This window comes from Motacilla alba, chromosome 17 (assembly GCF_015832195.1).
Source record: "Motacilla alba alba isolate MOTALB_02 chromosome 17, Motacilla_alba_V1.0_pri, whole genome shotgun sequence".
Classification (NCBI taxonomy): domain Eukaryota; kingdom Metazoa; phylum Chordata; class Aves; order Passeriformes; family Motacillidae; genus Motacilla; species Motacilla alba.
In genome coordinates, this window is record NC_052032.1 from 5853388 (window position 1) to 5870770 (window position 17383).

At 48.7% G+C, this 17383-nt stretch overlaps 1 protein-coding gene across 2 annotated transcripts; it reads left to right on the forward strand.

The window, feature by feature from the left end:
- The first annotated feature begins 187 nt into the window (after positions 1–187).
- MIGA2 (mitoguardin 2) lies at positions 188–16454 on the forward strand. Of its 2 annotated transcripts, none has more exons than XM_038155951.1 (16): positions 188–335; positions 1495–1737; positions 2356–2566; positions 3390–3502; positions 5493–5604; positions 6084–6223; positions 7687–7804; positions 7971–8071; positions 8560–8675; positions 9099–9171; positions 9371–9457; positions 9647–9745; positions 10118–10252; positions 10968–11021; positions 11983–12099; positions 12230–16454. In XM_038155951.1, the coding sequence occupies exons 2-16, from the start codon at positions 1642–1644 to the stop codon at positions 12431–12433; spliced, it is 1776 nt and encodes a 591-aa protein (XP_038011879.1). In that variant the 5' UTR covers positions 188–335; positions 1495–1641; the 3' UTR covers positions 12434–16454. The 2 variants fall into 2 exon arrangements, with proteins under 2 accessions (XP_038011879.1, XP_038011880.1); XM_038155952.1 differs by having other exon boundaries at positions 2371–2566; positions 12230–12433.
- The last annotated feature ends 929 nt before the right edge of the window (positions 16455–17383 follow it).

Below are 17383 nucleotides of genomic sequence, written 5' to 3' on the forward strand. Positions count from 1 at the left end.
GGCGTCTGGCGCGGCCCCTTTAAAGGCGGCGGCGGCGGCGGAGGGAGCTGTCAGCGCCCGCCAATAGGAACTCGCGCCGCGCTCCCCGCCCCTTCCCTTCCCGCTCCGCCGCGATCGCCGCCGCATCCCCGAGCCGGGCGCGTTCCGATTGGCGCGGCGGCGGGCGGCTCTCCGCTGTGATTGGCTAGAAAGGGAGCGGGGGCGGTACCTCCGCTTGGCCCCGCCCTCGGCGGGGTGGGCTGCGGCGCGGGGGAAGGAGACGCTGCCCTTCCGCGGCCATGGCGCGCGGCGCGGGGAGAGGGCGCCGAGCGGGGCCGCGCGCCCCCCCCGCCGCGGTGAGTGGTGTCGCCCGCGCCCGCTCGCGGGAGCCGGGCCCGCCGGGCCACACCATCGTTAGTGGGGGGGAAGCAGAGGGGACCCCCGGCTGAAGCCGGTCATGGGGGCGGGAGGCGCGGAGGGTGCGGGATCTCCGGGTGCGGGGGAGACGGGAAGGCCCCCGGGGTGAATGAATGCGGGGGGCCGGGGATGTAGAAGGGGTGCGAGGCACCCGAGGGCGCAGGGGGGATGCGGGGGATGTCGGGGATGCTGCGGGGGGTGCGGGAGCCCTTTCTGCAGGGCCCAGCGTGCTGCAGTGCAGGTGCGGGGCTCCCGTGGGACGCTCCCCGCCGGGCCGGAGGGTTGAACTCCCAGCGCGGGGTGCCCACGGCGGGCAGGGCTAGGGGGAGATGGCCGGACAGAGGGGCTGCCTTGGTACCTCGGTGCCTGCGCTCGCTCTGCCGGCATGGTAACCCCAGGCTGCTTTCTGTGCCCAAAATTCCTCGCACTTTGCTCTTCTCCTCCCTGCTGTGGGCAGGACGCGGTGTTTAACCTTGTGGGGAGAGCCCGTGGCCGGTGTCTGCTCCCTGCGGGCTCCCACTGCCCGGAGAACATTCCCTAAGCTGCTCGGGGCACTGGGCGCGGGGAGGGTGCCCGGCGGGGCCAGGGCTTTGTCACCGCCTTCTGGGGTCACGCATCAGTGCCTTCTGCCGCTCTGTCCTTGACCTGAGCACATCCTCCTGCCCAGCCCCGCTGGCAGCATTGAAACCTCCTGGGCCAACCCCCTTTGGCTGGTGGCTCCTGAGCAGGGCTGTGATGCACAGAAAACTGTGTGAAAGCAGAGTTTTGGCAACGAAAATGTGTGTATGGTTATTTGGGATAATTTGGAGTTTTTTTCTTATGGGGTCTGCAAACAAAATCCCTCCAACCACGTGCAGCCAGGTCTGGTGCATGTAGAAATCTCTGGGAGCTGTTAAATCCCAGGGTGCTGCTGCTGTAGAGCAGTTTGGGAATCTGTCCCCGTGGTTGGTAGGACAAACAAAGGAATTGCTGCTGCTGCTGCTGAGAAGATATTTCAGATTCGCTGCTCCGAGTGACCCGGTGTGTGTTTTGTGAAGTGCAGGAAGGAACAGGGCGGGTGCTCCTCTCACTCACCTGATTTTCCCCCTCTTCCCACAGGAGGAGAATTGTTGGATGAAGGCCAACTCCAGGACTCTGAGCCAGAGGTCAGAGAAAAGTTGCATTCTTTTGTGAGCAGCTCACACAGCATCCACAAGTGCCCTTCCCCGTTGTGGCTCCTGAAGGTGCCCAGATCCTGGTGCAGACATGGCATTCAGAAGGACAGAGGGAATGTCCATCATGCAGGCCTTGGCGATGACCGTGGCTGAGATCCCCGTGTTCGTTTACACGACCTTTGGGCAGGTATGAGGAGCAGGAAGGGTTTTCCTCTCACATTCCTTGGGGTTGTCTGTGTGAGATGGAGGCACAGTGGGGTGGTGCTGGGGGACCCGGGCAGTTTGGGGGATTGGAGGAACTGCCGGGGGAGTTTGGGGTGTTGGAAGAGAGTTCTGAGTGGGCTTGGAGAGGAGAGAAAAGCACTTCCCACATCCCTCCCTAAGAGAACACCCAGGTTCAATCTTTCTCTTCATCAAAGGCTCTAAAAAAAGCCTTGTCTTTTAAAGAAGAGTAATGTGTTCCCCACTTGTAGTGATGCAGCACTTGGAGCGGTGAAGCTCAGCTTCACACCAGGGTTTCAGAGCTGAATTTGGGTAGCCTGGATTGCATCCGTGCCAGGCTGTGTGCAGATTTTGCAGCGTGTTTGGGCAGTGAGGATTGAGACCAGGTTCTCCAGGTCCTGTCAAAATGATGCTCCACAGTCTCCCTGCTGCTATGTCTTAGTTGTGTAGCAGAGGGTGTTTCATGGGTGGGAGGGTAAAGCCAAGGGGTTTCATGTTTAACACTGTTTTAAATATTTTGTTTTTAAAAGGGCCGTGGAATTGGTTTTTCATTGTTGCTCTTCCATTTCTTTTGTGTTTAAAGTCTGTCTTCTCTCAGCTGCGGCTCTCTCCAGGCCTGCGCAAGGTGCTCTTTGCCACAGCCCTGGGGACGGTGGCCTTGGCTCTCGCAGCTCACCAGCTGAAGCGGCGGCGCCGCCGGAAGAAGCAGATTGCTCCGGACAAGTGTGGCTTTAAACTGGGAGGGATCACAGTGCCCATCCTGCCAACCAGGAGGGTCTCCTCCGTGAAGAAAGGTTGGCCTCACAAAAAGGGGAAAATCCCCAAGGAGGTGGTACAGGGGGAGCGATGGGGAGGTGTGGGGAGGGGAGAGCAAAGCCATTTGTGTAGGGCTGTGGTGTGGAATGAATGAAGTGGGAATTCTGAAGAGCAGTGCCATGAGTTTGGGGTTTGGGGAGCAGAGGGAGAGACTGTGAGCTCACTGTCTTGGGAGCAAAAGGTGTCCTGATGTTTTCCCTGAGGTTTGTAGTTCCCATCCCCTTTCCTGTGGGCAGCCTATGGACCCTTACCAGGCTGCCCCAATAACGACCCGGGCATGCAGTGACCTGGTTCTGCATTGATCTCGTGATGTCAGTGCTCAGCTGAGGGGAGGGGAGGGTGGCCTGGGCCAGGCTGGGCAGCTGGGAGTGTCATCCAGCTCTGTGGTGACTCCCAGACCTTGGGCAGCTTCCTCACCACTTGTACTGATTTTAGGGGTAAGACTGACCCAGGCCCTCAGCAAAGCACTTTAGGGATTAAGCATTTGTTTGGTGAAACATGAAAATCAAAGGAGCAGTGTCCATGTTCTCCCTGTCCCGAGGGAAGGTAGAGGAGTTTTTGTTTGATTGTTTCCACTTGCCTCTTGCTGTCCATAAGCAGTGAATACATTCCTCAGCCTCAGATCCCCACTGACACCAGAGCAAAGCAGAGCACACAGGAGATCTGTGCCTTATTTCTAGGTATTGGATACTGCCTTGCCCATTCACAGTTACACTGGACAAGGTGATGTTCCCCTCCCTCTTCCCTTCTGCAGCCACCTGGGCCTAAAATCCTGTTTTTGTGTGACCTTCCCAACTGCAGGATACTCCAGCAGGAGAGTCCAGAGCCCTGGCAGCAAGAGCAATGACACGCTCAGCGGGATTTCCTCCATTGAGCCCAGCAAACATTCCAGCTCCTCCCACAGCCTGGCCTCGGTAAGGACCTGGTTAGCAGGGCTGGGAGATGTCAGTGCACACACCTGTCACAAGGTCACCGAGTGCCTGGGCTTGTGCTGGCCCATGGAGCAGAACAGATTGCAGGATAATTGTAGGGCAGGTTCTGATGTTAGCCCTGCACTGAGTGTCTGGAGTTCCCTGTGAGCAGCAACTTTTGTGGCCAAGAGCTCCAGGGTTCCTTGGCCAAAGAACTGGAGGAGTCTCAGGAAGGAATTCCCTGTGGAACATGGCCATGATTCCTTGGAGCTCTCTGTGACCCCCTCAAGGAGTTAGGCTGGGTTGTTTCTGGGTCTCACAGCAATGAGGAGTTTGTGTGCTGGGGGTTTGGGTGGCCCAGCAGCCCCTCCCTCCTGTGCTGGTGCTGCTCACAGCTTGCTTGCTTCTTAAAACCAAATTAGCTACCAAAATCTGATAGCTCTGTTCAGGAAACAGCACAGGGTGAGAACACAGCCCAGTCATTGTACCTCCTCCAAAGCCAAAGGAGCAGCCTATGAGTACAGGTAATTCAGGCTTAACCAGGCAGGAGAAGCCATCAGTGCTTATGTCCACCTTTTGTGAGACCAAAACTGGAAGCATTTGTGTCTTCAAGACCTGTTTCACATCCCCATTGCTCAGAGCTAATGTTCTGTTGGAGCAGGGGGGACACAGATGAATTTCTGGGAGCTGCTGCAAAGCCTTCCCTCGTCATCACCCAGGCTCAGAGGCTGCTTGGCAATGCCGGGGCAAGGAGAGGGGAAAAACCACCCCTTTGAAAGGAGCTATTGGGTGCCGGCACGCCTCAGCACATGCTGGCGTTGCTGTTTTTAGTACAGCTGAAGCACCAGGAGCGGCTGGGATCCCTGCTGGCCGAAGCGTGTCTCCAGCAGGCGGCAGTGCCGGCACGGCGCCGGGCAGGCACAGCGTTCCCTGGGGAGCTGCGGTGGGATGGGATGTGTCCCTGAGCACCGAGCTCTGTGCAGCTCTTTCCCCTCCACAGGGACTCACATCCATGTAATTCCCCCATGGCTTCTCAGTTCACACACATGCCGTCCAGGTTTTGTATCACTGAAGTTCTGTTTCTCTTTAATAAAAAGCAATCCATAAATAAATGCCTTTTCTCATTGCTGGTGCCTGGGTGGGGATATCCCCACGGAGAGGCATCTGTTTCTGTGCAGATGAGCTGACCCTGTACTCACAGTTTTTATATTACTTGGTGGAAAAAGCAGCTCACCCTTTGCACAGCTGCTTGTTTTGCCTGTGCTCTCATTTGCTGCCTGGCTCCTCTTTGCCATCCAGTAAATGAATTGGCAGCAGTGAACTGATGATTTGCAGTTCAGGATCTCAAGGTGATTTATTAACACTCTACAGGGATTGATCAATGGAGACAGGACAAGAATTCATCTGTCAGCTGATTATTGTAGCTTTTTTTTAGTACCATGTTTGGACAGCCTTCTGTAAGCCACAGAAAAAGGCTGGCCACTGGTAGTGTTGAATCCAGCACTTTATTGGGTCAGACTTTAGAAGACATTGATGCCCTGGTGGGAAATTGGACAAAGCCAAACTGACACTGCTGTGGGGATTGTAAGCTCAGCCCTCCCAGGAGAGGGTCTGGTTACAAGGAGGAGAGTGAGGATTCCCTTTGCCCTCTGGGGCATCGTCAGCTGTATTTTTTCTGGGAAACTGTTTCTTTGGTTTGGACTGTGCTTGCTTCCTTGCCACCTCCAGTGTTTTTTGTACAGGCAGCTGGGGCTGACGTTAGCATTCCATCAAAATCCTGATGCCTTTGTAGCGATTGCTTTGGAGATTTCCTGGGCTGTTTCCTCCATCAGGGCTCTCCTTTCAGTGCTCATTGATACAGGGGAGCACAAGGGCAAACGTGGGGAAGGAAAATGCCTTTTTGCTGAAGCCTGGTGGTATTGGTTTGATCTCAGCATCTCTAACCTTTAGAGAATTCAAAAGGCATTTGCTGCTCTCTGTTCCCTTCCTGCAGATGGTAGCAGTCAACTCCTCAAGTCCAGTGCCCCCAGGGATGTGGGAGGCCCAGGCAATGGGAGATGCTGGAGCCATTGGTGATTCCAGTGCAGAAAGCCTCTATGTTCAAGGTGAGCAGGCACAAGGGTAACATTGCTCTGGGGGGATTGTTAATCACTGTGAGAGCAAGAAGAGGGTGAGAATTGACACAGAGCATCAGCAGCTCAATGCAGAGCTCTAACAGAAAGATCCCTTCCATTCTCAGCTTAAGCTCAAATAAAAATCCCATCTTCTCTTACAAAAAAAACCCCAAACCTTTTTTGTCAGTGAATAATTTACTTCCAGAATATTGTTCTTGAGCAACAGGCTCATCTTGTGGAGAGAACAGTATTTTGGCAGTAACATGGATGATGCTTTAACCAGTTTGGGGATGTTCTCCTTCTAATCCAAAGTAAACCATATTTAAACAGGAAAGAAACAGAATATTTTTATTCTTTATTTTGGGATTTCCCTCTTTGCTGGATTGTCTGAGTGAGCAAAGACTCATCCTGTATCTCTTTGTTCCCGAGCACCACGGGACTCTCACAGCAGTGTTTGGTTGGGTTTCCAGGCATGGAGCTGTTTGAGGAGGCCCTGCAGAAATGGGAACAGGCCCTGAGCATCAGGCAGAGGGACAGTGCTTGTACCAGCACCCCTGTGCCCTGGGACAGCAGCAAACAGCAAGAGAGCATGTCTGAGAACATTTCAGAGGTAGGTCCCCCCATGCTGAAAGGCCAGCCTGGGTGCTGGAAGCAGTAAACAGTGGGAGGTTAAAAGGAGAGCAAATTAAGGGCAGAGTCAGGCCAGACTCTGTTTAAGAGCTGTCTGTATCTGCAGTTTCCTTATGCAATGGGAGTGGGTGTTTTTAATTTCTTTCTCTTTTTAATACGTCTCGCCCCCTCATTCCCCAGCGTTTCCATCCACCTTCCAGCCTTGTGTCACTCACTGTCACACGTGTCCTCCCGTGGCACAGCCTGTGGTGAGAAAAGGCTGTGATGAATGCAGCGCTGCTTTGGCTGGCAGTGTTGTCTCTGTAACTTTTTAATGCATTTCAAACGGAGATCTTGATGGTCACTGCCACTTGTGGGAGCTGGGTGGAGAGCAGAGCCCAGCTCTGTGTGTGTGGAAGAGGAAAGCAGTGGGAATTTGGAGCTGGGTAGGAGCTGGTCCTGGTCCCTGCAGGGAGATGTGTACCTCACTCAGCCTCTGCAGCTACAGAAACCAGGATTTTAGGACACCCCTTGCTGTCTGGGACTTGTGGACTCCACATGGAAGACTTGGTTAAAGGAGATTTAAACTAGAATGGCTCAGTGACAGGCAGAAAGCTAAAAAAACCTGCTGTTACTCAGGACTGTGAAAGGAGCTGAACTCCGAACTCTCCAGGAGTTCTCACTGGAAAAAAAAAAAGTGTTCCCAGCCTTTTGTAAACAGAGTCTGGTGTAGTAAGTATGTGGGGACGTTTGTCTTTTGTGCTGGATCATATTTATCCAAGGCAAATCTGGATTCTGTTGTTGTTGGCTCTCTTTAAAGGGCCCTGTAGTGTTTCTAAAACTGCCTTAAAACCAGTTGATTCATTATGAAAATAGATTCTGTGCTTCTTGTTAATGCTTCTGTCTTCTGGGTGAGATACTCATGCAGACATAGGGGCATGAAGGCAAGACGCTGTTTAAGTCTTATTTTCCCCACACCTTTTTTTTTCCATCCCCCTATTGTTTACAGCAAACTTTGCTTATGGCCAGCACCTTAATCTAAATATTCTGTTATCCTGTTCTGGATATCCTGTTGTATTCAACACAGGTTTTCTGATGCAGTTTCTCCTGGAAGTTAGGCTAAAGTCAAAAGGCAGGAGATTTAAATAGTGTATAACTTAATAAAATACCTGTTTTTTGGGGTGGCAGGTTAAAGTTCTTTAGTTCTTTCTTCCCTTTTTAACAGGAAAACAAAATTGTGAAGCTCAAAAGCCAGAGGGTTTGAGTAGGCTGTGTGGAAGCTTCCCTCCCCATGCATTATTAGCTGCATTGTAGGATTAATGACTCCTCTCTCTTTTTATTTTTAATCATTTAATCTGCAGACTGCAAATCCCATTTCTACTGAAAATTTCCTCCCGCATTTGTGCAGTCCAATCTGTCTGTGCCCAGCTGGCTAACTAAGGGTGACATTTCTGTGTGTTCCAGGAGGAGTCCCAGAAAAGGGAGTTTGCTGAGAAGCTGGAGTCCCTCTTGCACCGAGCCTACCACCTCCAGGAAGAGTTTGGCTCCTCGCTCCCGTCGGACAGCGTGCTGCTGGATCTGGGTAGGGCACCTGGCTGCAGTGAAATGCCAATTTCCTGCCTGGGTTTATGTCCTTTCTATAAGCCAGGTGAAGGAGTGACAAAGTGGGAGTGGAAGAGAGCACAGGAGCTAAGAGGAATGTTGGTCCATGAACTCCAACACATGTGTGGCTTCTTTCTCTCCTCCAGAGAAGACTTTGATGCTTCCATTGGCAGACGGATCGTTGCGGCTGCGGACGGATGACGAGGACAGCTCCGCTTCAGAGGATTCCTTCTTCTCTGCTGCAGAGGTGACTGAAGTGTCACCTGTGTGTCACAGCCCAATGGCTTGGAGGGAAGGCACAAAGGCAGCACAGCCAAACATATCTTGGGAGAGGAAGATGATCAAACACAGAGCAACAACCCCAGGCTGGGAGGTTCATGATGGATGTTAGGAAAAGGTTTTAATGAAGGGGATGGTGCAGGCTTTTCCAACCAGCACTTCCATGTTGTCTTCTTATCTACTATAGAAGGCATGCCATAACAGCTAGGAAAGTGCTGTTATCTATGTAAGATGGCTTGGTGGTGTAAATTTTACGGAATATTGAGTGTTGTCAGAGCTGAGACAGCTTTTGGTGAAAAAAGAAATATCTTTGCGTGAAACAATTGTCACTGACAAACTCTGCCAGCTGAAGATTCTCTGAAGAAGGCCCACCTTGCTTGTGTGCACTCGCTTGTGTGTTTGCAAATATTTAATGAGCTCATTTTGTTCTTCCCATGTCTCTTGTTACCTCTGCAGCTCTTTGACTCTCTCCCCTTTGAGCAAATCCCATTCCACCTCTCCAAGCCAGTGGCAGCATATGAAGAAGCTCTGCAGTTGGTGAAGGAAGGGAAGGTCGCGTGCCGGACGCTGAGGTGAAGAGCCAGCCGGAGCTGTGGGACCTGGTGTCCCCTGGGGCTCTGTGAACACATCATCTGCCTTCGAGCAGCCCCATAACCAGAATAACTCATTGGGATCATAAAATCACAGCATCCTTCCTGCTGGCTCAGCCTTCCCAGGGAATTAACCCCAGATTTTAGGGACTTGCATGTTAAGAAAGAGTAATTGTCCCAGGAAATTAGTGATAGGAAGTGTGACTGTTCTGGGAGGCTGGCATAGTCTTGTACCAGCCTGGCAGAAGTGCTATGTTCCTCCAGGGAGCTGGGTAAAGGGAATGTGACTGTTCCTTTCTCCTATACACAGACTGGGAATTTTGTTTTTTGTTTGTAGGGGACCATAGTTGTAGGAAAATCAACATCAGAACTGGAATTTAAACAATTCTTCCCCTTTCCCTCCAGGACAGAGCTCCTTGGCTGCTACAGTGACCAGGATTTCCTGGCGAAGCTGCATTGTGTCAGGCAGGCATTCCAGGTGAGAATGGCTCCAGGCTCCCAGGTTTCCATGGCACATGGCTGTGCAGTTTTGTTTCCTAGGTTCCAGCTTATTAAAGGTTAACAACACTGGTGTGTGCAGCATTGCACTGCTTCATGTCCTGCCCTTTTTTTTTTCCCCAGCTTGGAATTTGAGGGTGTGTAGGTGCTCACAGGAGACATCTGTGTTCCCTTTGCAGGAGCTGCTGGAGGATGAAAGCAATCAGCTGTTTTTTGGGGAGGTTGGGAAGCAGATGATGATAGGACTGATGACAAAAGCTGAAAAGGTAGGAAGTTTGTGTAACAACTAAACTGTGTCTTGAGCACAGGGATACTTGTTCTCCATCCCAATTCAGAGTTTTTCCAGTGTGTTGGAAGAAGAAAACTTCATTTGCATGCTGGTGATTACTGTGATGTTGATGTCAGCTCAGACCCAAGTAGTTAAAACTTCTGGTTTGTTTTTTTTGCTCTTCCAGAATCCCAAAGCTTTCCTGGAAAGCTACGAGGAGATGCTGCGTTATGCCTTGAAGCAGGAGACCTGGCCGACCACTCAGCAGGAGCTCGAGGGAAGAGGGGTTGGTAAAGACATTGTCTTTACAGAGCTGCAGAGGAGATAGAAGATAATCCTTGCCCAGACAGGTGGTGGAATTTCCATCCCTGAAAGTGCTCAAGGGCAGGCTGGATGGGGCTTGAAGCAACTTGGTTTGGTGGAAGGTGTCTCTGCCCGTGGCAGGGGATGGAACTGGATGGTTTTTAAGTCCCTTACAAGCCAAACCACTGTGACTGTATTACAATGCACATGCAGGAATGGCCCAGGTGGGAAAGACCTGCCCTGGAAATACGATTACATTGACTTCAGCTTGTTACATCTCCTTGCTTCAAACCAAAAGAGCCTGTCTCTCTTTTTAAAACCTGTTCCCCTTACAGACTGTTCTGCTCCCTGACAGGTGGTGTGCATGAGCTTCTTTGATATTGTGCTGGACTTCATCCTCATGGATGCCTTTGAGGATCTGGAGAACCCTCCCTCCTCGGTGCTGGCTGTGCTGCGCAACCGCTGGCTGTCCGACAGCTTCAAGGAGACGGTGCGTGAGACAGGGAGGGCTGCTGTGAGTGTGAGACCAGTGCCAAGGCCAGGAAAGAGCATAACCTCATCTTTCCCAGCTGAGCTGAATTCTCTCTTTATAAATGCCACGCTTTCCTGAAGTTCCAAACAACAGCCTTCTTGTGCATGGAAATTGTTTACAGGAAAGCTCTCCTTATTTTGAAAGCATCTGGCTGGCAACCAGACTTGTGGCTCTAGGGGCTTTTATCAGTGAAGCCATGGAGATGTTGAAAGATGACAGCACCTATTTTTATGAATGAGAATAAAAGGGCCAAAATATAGGGGAAAATACGTGGGTTTTAGCATGTGGCCATTCATTCTGGCAGTACCTCCGCAGACACTGAAGCTCAAATTGCAAAGCTTTCCTTTAGTTCTGCCCCCCAGCTGTATTTTTAAGACTGATTAGTTTGATAGATTGAGAGTAAAATGGCACTTTGTAACAGCTGTCTGCTTACAGGGGATCATGGGCTGTTGGGCAACTATGTCAGATCATATTAACAATCTTCAAAAACCCTTCGGCTTCTCTGGAATGGATCTGAAGTGGCTAAATCTGCTTCCAGTTTGCTTTAATTTTGTCATTTTAAAGAGGCTTTGGCACAAAAGGGTGACTGCTTTGATGTTTTGATGACAATGTGCTGGTAAACTTTGGGTTTTTTAAAATAATCCAAGTAATGGGCTCTCTCTGTTAATTGTAGGCTCTAGCAACTGCATGCTGGTCAGTTCTGAAAGCAAAAAGGAGGCTTCTGATGGTAAGCAAAATCAATCAAAAGGGAAAGAATTGAATGTATTTGAGGCTGAAAAGAGAACACATAGATCTTGACAAAGTGCGAAATCTTAAGTGGTAGAAGACTGAACAGAGTCACGTTCTTTGTGATGCTTTAGAGCTCTGGGGTCCTGCAGTCACTGCTCCAGTGCTATGCCAGTATTTGATTGAATCAGTCTGAGTTTATTCTCCCTTTTTCTTAATGTGAGGATTCAAATGACAGTGCTGCCTTCTGGAATTCCCTCTCCCTGCTCACAGTACTGTAGGAATGGCCACAGACCCCAAGCAACAAGAGACTGCTCCTGAATTGTGCTTTCCTTGCTGGCAGCAAAAGGAAGGTTCAGGCACTGCTCCACTCCCCAGTGCTGATGCTAATTAGCCATTACTTGATGAGTTTCACTTACATCTGTGACTTCCTAAAGTATCACAGCAGACGAGTTTATGGAGCAGGGAAACAGGAAGCCACAACTTCACAACCCTGGTTCTGCCACAAGGTCTGTGGCTTCTGGCAATTTTTCAGCTCAATCCCACAGCCAGCTGGTACCACAGGGTTTGGCTCCTGAGATGGCACAGAAAGAAATGAGAGAATTGGAAGCTCTACTGGTGCTGTCATGCAGTAACACTGCCTTGGATATTTGCATGTCCTTTCCTGGCTTGGTCAGCAAATTATAAATAGAGGCTATAAAGGCTGGCTGGTGATTGCTTTTCATTTTCTTCTGTTCATTTTCCTCTTGAAAGAGCAGTTTAGAAACATGAAGATAAAAAGCTCTAGTCATCCTTCAAGGGATCTGAAAGATAAACGTAGTTTTGCAGGAAGAGATGTTCCAAATAGCTCTTAACTTCAGTTACTGAAGCTTTCTGGCAGGGAAGTTGGTGGCTGATACAGAATAAGCTGCTAATTCTGTCTGAGAATGAAGACCAACTAATTCTGTCCTTCCCTGTGACAGGTACCAGATGGCTTTATCTCTCATTTCTACTCCGTATCGGAGCATGTCAGTCCTGTTCTAGCCTTTGGTTTTCTGGGGCCCAAGCAGCAGCTTTCTGAAGTCTGCAGTTTCTTCAAGGTAAGGTGGTTTTTGTGTGCCTCATCTGTGTGGGACTCCTGTCTGCTGGCTTAAAGCTGCTGATGTGTGCTCTTGGTGGCTGGTACCGGTGGGTGATGGAGGTCTGACCGTAACCTTCCTTTTCTTGCAGCACCAGATCGTGCAGTATCTGAAGGACATGTTTGACTTCGACAACGTGAGGTACACGACCGTGCAGTTGCTGGCAGAGGACATTCTGCAGCTGTCGCGGCGGCGCAGCGAGATCCTCTTAGGATATCTGGGCACCGAGACTTCCCCCGAGATGAACGGCGTGCTTCCTGGGGAAACCGAGCCGCTGAAGGAGGAGCTCATCTGATGGCAGTGGAGGAAAACACTTTTGTACAAGGACCTTTTCCTCCCAGAGATGGATAAAACTACCTGCAAAGTGCAGCGGTGGCAGCAAGACTATGTGAAAACACAGCAATCTGGTGGGACCTTCTGCTTTTTGTAGCCAGTAGTGTTTGCTGGGATGGATCCAGGACCACTTGCCAAGTTATGGTTTGAATTTCTTCTTTGTTCCACCTTCCTGTCATTATTATTACTTTCAATGTTTCATATACAGATTGTGTCCTGAACTGCCCGGGCCCAGATTTTTGCCAATTCTCTTGAATAGATCAGTGTATGTACCTGTTTTGCCTTTGTGTTTTCTCGGAGGTGAATCCCTGACGTTTACGATTGTGTGTGGGAACAGGAAAATTGTTGGTAAATTCTCCACTTGACCATTAGCTTCTCAAGGAGGCTTGGCTTGCTTTGGGATTTTTATTGCTGTTCTTCTCTGCTGTGTTCCTACAGACACTAATGACTGCTGATTTGTACCTTAAGTGTGATAACGTATGCAATGTGACTAGCAAAGATTTCTTTCCTGGGGAGGAAGAAATAGTTCTGTAAAGCACTGAAGTAAAATGCAGACTTTTGTAAGGAGTCTGAAGCTCTGGGGAAATTGGTCTGTTCCCTTGGTATTGCTGCTCTTTGGAGACCAGATGACGAGCTCTGTGTCCTGGTCACCCTTGCTTAGGAGGTTGCTGAGGTTTATGTTTGCCCCTAAGGCAGGTTAGTGTGAGGAGCGGGGGGATTTGCATCTTGCCTGTGCTTGCACAAAGTCTTTGACACCCATCAAAGTGCCTTGCTGGATTTCAGAATGAGCCAGCAGCAGCTTTTGCTGGGTAGGAGGTGTGGGGTGTGTACAAGCAGGGGGAAGGGGTAATAACGTGGTGCCTATTGCTGTTGTGCACAGGGTAGTGAGAGGTGTAGATGTTGGATGTGAGGTTATGTATGTGGATAGTTGGAGAGCTGGGATCAAGCTTCTGGAGAGGAAATGACTCTTTACAGTCTGTCAGTTCTAAGAAATACAGCATAATTTTGGGTAATGATCAGATGTGTGTGTGTATGGTAGTGCTTCTCAAGTGCTGTGATCCTGACTGCCCAGCCAGCACCTGGAATCTGGCTGCTTTGGGATGTGAGCTGAGCTGGATGCTCGTGTAGGACAGCAGCAGTGGAGCGTGCTGGACTTAGTGGATCATAAAAATCACAGAATAGCAGAATATGCTGAGTTGAAAGGGACACATCAGGATTGAGCCCAACTTCTGTCTCTGTACAGGACACCCCAACATTCCCACCCTGGGCTGAGGGAGTTGCCCAAACTCCTTGAACTCTGTCAGGCTTGGTGCTGTGACCGCTTCCCTGGGGAGCCTTGTTCGGTGCCCGTCCACCCTCTGGGTAGAAAACCTTTTCCTGATATCCAACCTAAACCTCTCCTGACTCAGCTTCATGCTGTTGACTTGAGGCAGTCCTGGCTTGCAGGACTGAGGTTTGCAATGATTTGTTGAGTTCTCTGTGAGTACAATGCCATAGATAAAAGTAGAGATCCAGCCTGTGCCTTCTTCTGTTTCAGTCCACATACAGGTCCAAGTTCAGCTCTCAGAATGACAGGACTTCCACAGAAACATGAGCCTCACTGTTCTTGTTCCAGATGATATAGTTACCCCTTGTGCCTGTTCTGGGTGAAAGACACGAGGCTTACCCGGACGTATTTTTGCAAGTGAAAAAAAATATGTAAGAATTTGGAGTTTCCATATGAGTGGAAAGTCAGTGTGTGGGCTTGGAGAATACAAATGCTTTCTTCCTCTTCAGATATCTAATGTGGATTCTGCTGGTAAAAGCAGGAAGGAAATAAACAGAGAAAAAAAGTAAACAGGAGGATGCAAAAAGAGCTGATAAATGTGCTGTGCCATGTGTTTTAGGGACACCCTCCTTGAGCAGGGAGGTGGGACCAGATGACCCACTGTGGTTCCTTCCAACCTGACCCTTCTGTGGTTCTGTGATTCCTTGAAATGCTCCTGAGTTGTTTGCAGGGGGGTGCGTGTAGAGCACAGTAACATCTGGTGCTCTCTAAGCACATCAGACTGATGTGGCTTATCCTGGAAACCAGATTAATGCAATAAACAGGACAATGCTGAGGCAAAAATTAGGAGCAGCTGCCCCAAGTGAGGCTGCGTGGAATCAACTGTTATGAGAAGGCTTTAAGAGACAGCAGTTGAAACTAGGAAGGGTCTCTTAGGTGTTTTGCTCCTGGTAGTGTGCAGGAAGAAAAGAAATGGAGACTGTTGTATTAGCATGACACACCTGCTACATGTAAACTGTGATTCAAAAGTATAGTATATTCTGAAAGCAAGTTACTTTGCCAAAAAAAATAATGTTGATAGTGCTTTGTGCTCCTGTATGGCTGGTTTAAAAGAAAGTCACTTCAGCAGCTTTTGTATAGTGGTTAAAAATATGCTAAAATGTGAAGATTAATATAATGAGATGGACTGTAATTCTAAACAATCAGTGCTGTTAATTTTTTTTTTTCGTTTTTAGTGTTGTTTATGTGTATTTATTTACTATTTTGAGTGTCTTTGTCCTGAGTTCTTGGGCAGCCTGCCTGTTTTGTGTACAGACAAAACCACTGGCTGCTGACTTTGGGCTTTTGCATCCTTGCGGGAGAGGATACTGAAACAGGGTCCCCCTGAAGCAAACACTAACTTGCACTGTGGCTTTTTAAGCTGAGAAATTGTAAATTCCTTATCAATCAAATGAAGAAAGACTGTTTTATTACAGCTTGATGCTTTTCCTTAGCCCTTATTGCAAGTAGGTTACACAGCCCTCCCAGTGAAGGTAAAGAGGAATCTGCCTCGGGAACATCGGCAGCTTCTTGAAGGTCGAGTTCTCCGCCTTTTCCCACCAGCAGTGACTTGGTCCTGCACCAGCCAAGGATGTTTGCCGAGACAAACTGGTTTTATCTTTACTGGGATGGATGTTAAAATTCTCTACACCTCCCCCTCACTTCATCGCTGCTTTTTGTCCATCTCTAGTCCCTGTGTAGCTCAAGAGGAAAGGCAGAAAAGCGTCTGAAAAGAACTTCAAGGATCCGGGATTTGACAGGAGCTGTTCCTGTGGAAGGAGCTTTCCCTGGCCTGAGCAGTGGTGTCAGGCAGCTGCTGTGTTCAAGTCCTTTGGATGCAGCCCTCAGGCTGCTTCCACTGATCCCACCCAGAGCAGTGCCCAGCCCAAAAGGTGACTCTTACTCACCTGTATTGCAGGTAGAGTTAAAGGGTGTGATGGAACACCTGCCTGCCCTCTGGCTTCCTGAGATCCCTAGAAAACCCCTTCCCCAGCATATTGTGTTTAGCAACAGAAATTCTTCAGTATTAGTAGCAGCTGTGTATTGGGGTAGAACCCCTTGAGATAAGATGTTCACCTTCTTTTATGATGGACCCTTATTCTCAAGGGGTTAAATCATCCTGGGCTGACACTTGCAAGATTTTAACACTGATGGGGATTTAAAGTGGCTTAGCAGCAATGAAATAAAATCCCTCAATAGTGTCTGATGCTTAAACAGAATTTAAAATATGCATGACTTTCATTTTTTATGTGGGGGTTTTAACAAGCTTCACCAGAGGTTAAAGTACATCCTCAGTACTTTAGTATGTATGTAGAGACTATGCCAAATGGCTCTAGGAGGGTCTTTACGGTCTTTAAAGCACATTAATAAAAAAATTATGAGGAAAAATCTGCCTTGTATCTACAAGATCAGTGTGGCTTTGAAGAGCATGACTTGTGTTGTCTCATACAGGGAAGTGGGAAAGCAGGATTTTATTTATCCCTCTTTAGTAGAACATTCCTTTGCCATATCTGAAACTAATGAATGTAAACTTGTGCCTATTTTTTTCTTGGTTTCCTAAAGGTGTAAAAATCTGTTCTTGTTTTGCTTTTATCTTTTTCTTTGCAGCTAATTTTTAAAAAATATCTTTAATCTTAGGATGTGGGCATTACAAGTAAAATAAAACTTTCCTTCATGATTACGGTTTTCGTTCTTAAATTTCCTGGAGAAACATGCTAGAAACTCAGTCTTTGGTTTCTTATTTAGGTGACAGTTGTGGTGGTACCTCTGCTGCTATTGATGGTCTCGAACATCTTGCTGCTTCTAGGGCTAAAATGAGGAACTTGAAAGGTTTAAATGTAAAGTTAAAGGGTTTGATTGCATGGGGAGTCTTCCTGGGTCTGCTGAAAAGTCCACAGATGAAGTGGGCTATAAAATAAACAAAACAACTCCTTGTACTTTGAGCTGTGGTTGGAAACTGTGGGGTTTCATTTTTCAGATTTTTCTGTGGTGGTTTGGCTGTGTTGGGGTGTGGTGTGAGTAGGCTGTGATGAAGAGATAACAGAAATCCCAGTGAGGAGCAGAACCTCCTAAACATTGTCCAAGTTCCTGCAGCATTTACCAGCTTCCCAAACTCTGTGAAACCCAGACTAAAGCCTGTGGGTTGCTATCAGAGCTGCTTATCTGCTGAGCAAGGCAAGAAAATCATCTTCTTGCTCTCCTGAAATGACTACAATGGATTTAAATACTTTCATTTTCAAACGACAGAGAAACCAGACTGAATCAGATTGGCTGATTCTTCCACAGTGATTAAAATTTCATCCCTATGCTTAAAAATTAAAAAAACGAGTCTCTGTTAGCATTAATGCAAGCCTGTCATGAACTCGGATATATGCAAATAAAATGTTCATGGATAGGAAAATTTTTGTCTCATGCCACACCCTGATCATTAGTAGAGAGAGTTAAAAGGAGTTTATCTCAGTTTCCATGGAGTCAGACTCCACACTCATTCCAGCTCCAGAGCAGCTTTGTGCTTTCTTGTGCTGAGGCACAGAGCAAAGGCTGCTCCGTGTATTGACACTTTTTTCTCCTGTTCAGGAAGGAGTGGGTGAATACAGCAATGAAGCC

Excerpts from the sequence above, each read along its gene's own strand:
- MIGA2 (XM_038155951.1), top strand. The coding sequence starts at position 1,642 with ATGGCATTCAGAAGGACAGAGGGAATGTCCATCATGCAGGCCTTGGCG. Across the intron at positions 1,738-2,355 it reads TTTACACGACCTTTGGGCAG|TCTGTCTTCTCTCAGCTGCG; the intron begins GTATGAGGAGCA and ends TTGTGTTTAAAG. Across the intron at positions 12,100-12,229 it reads AAGTCTGCAGTTTCTTCAAG|CACCAGATCGTGCAGTATCT; the intron begins GTAAGGTGGTTT and ends CTTTTCTTGCAG.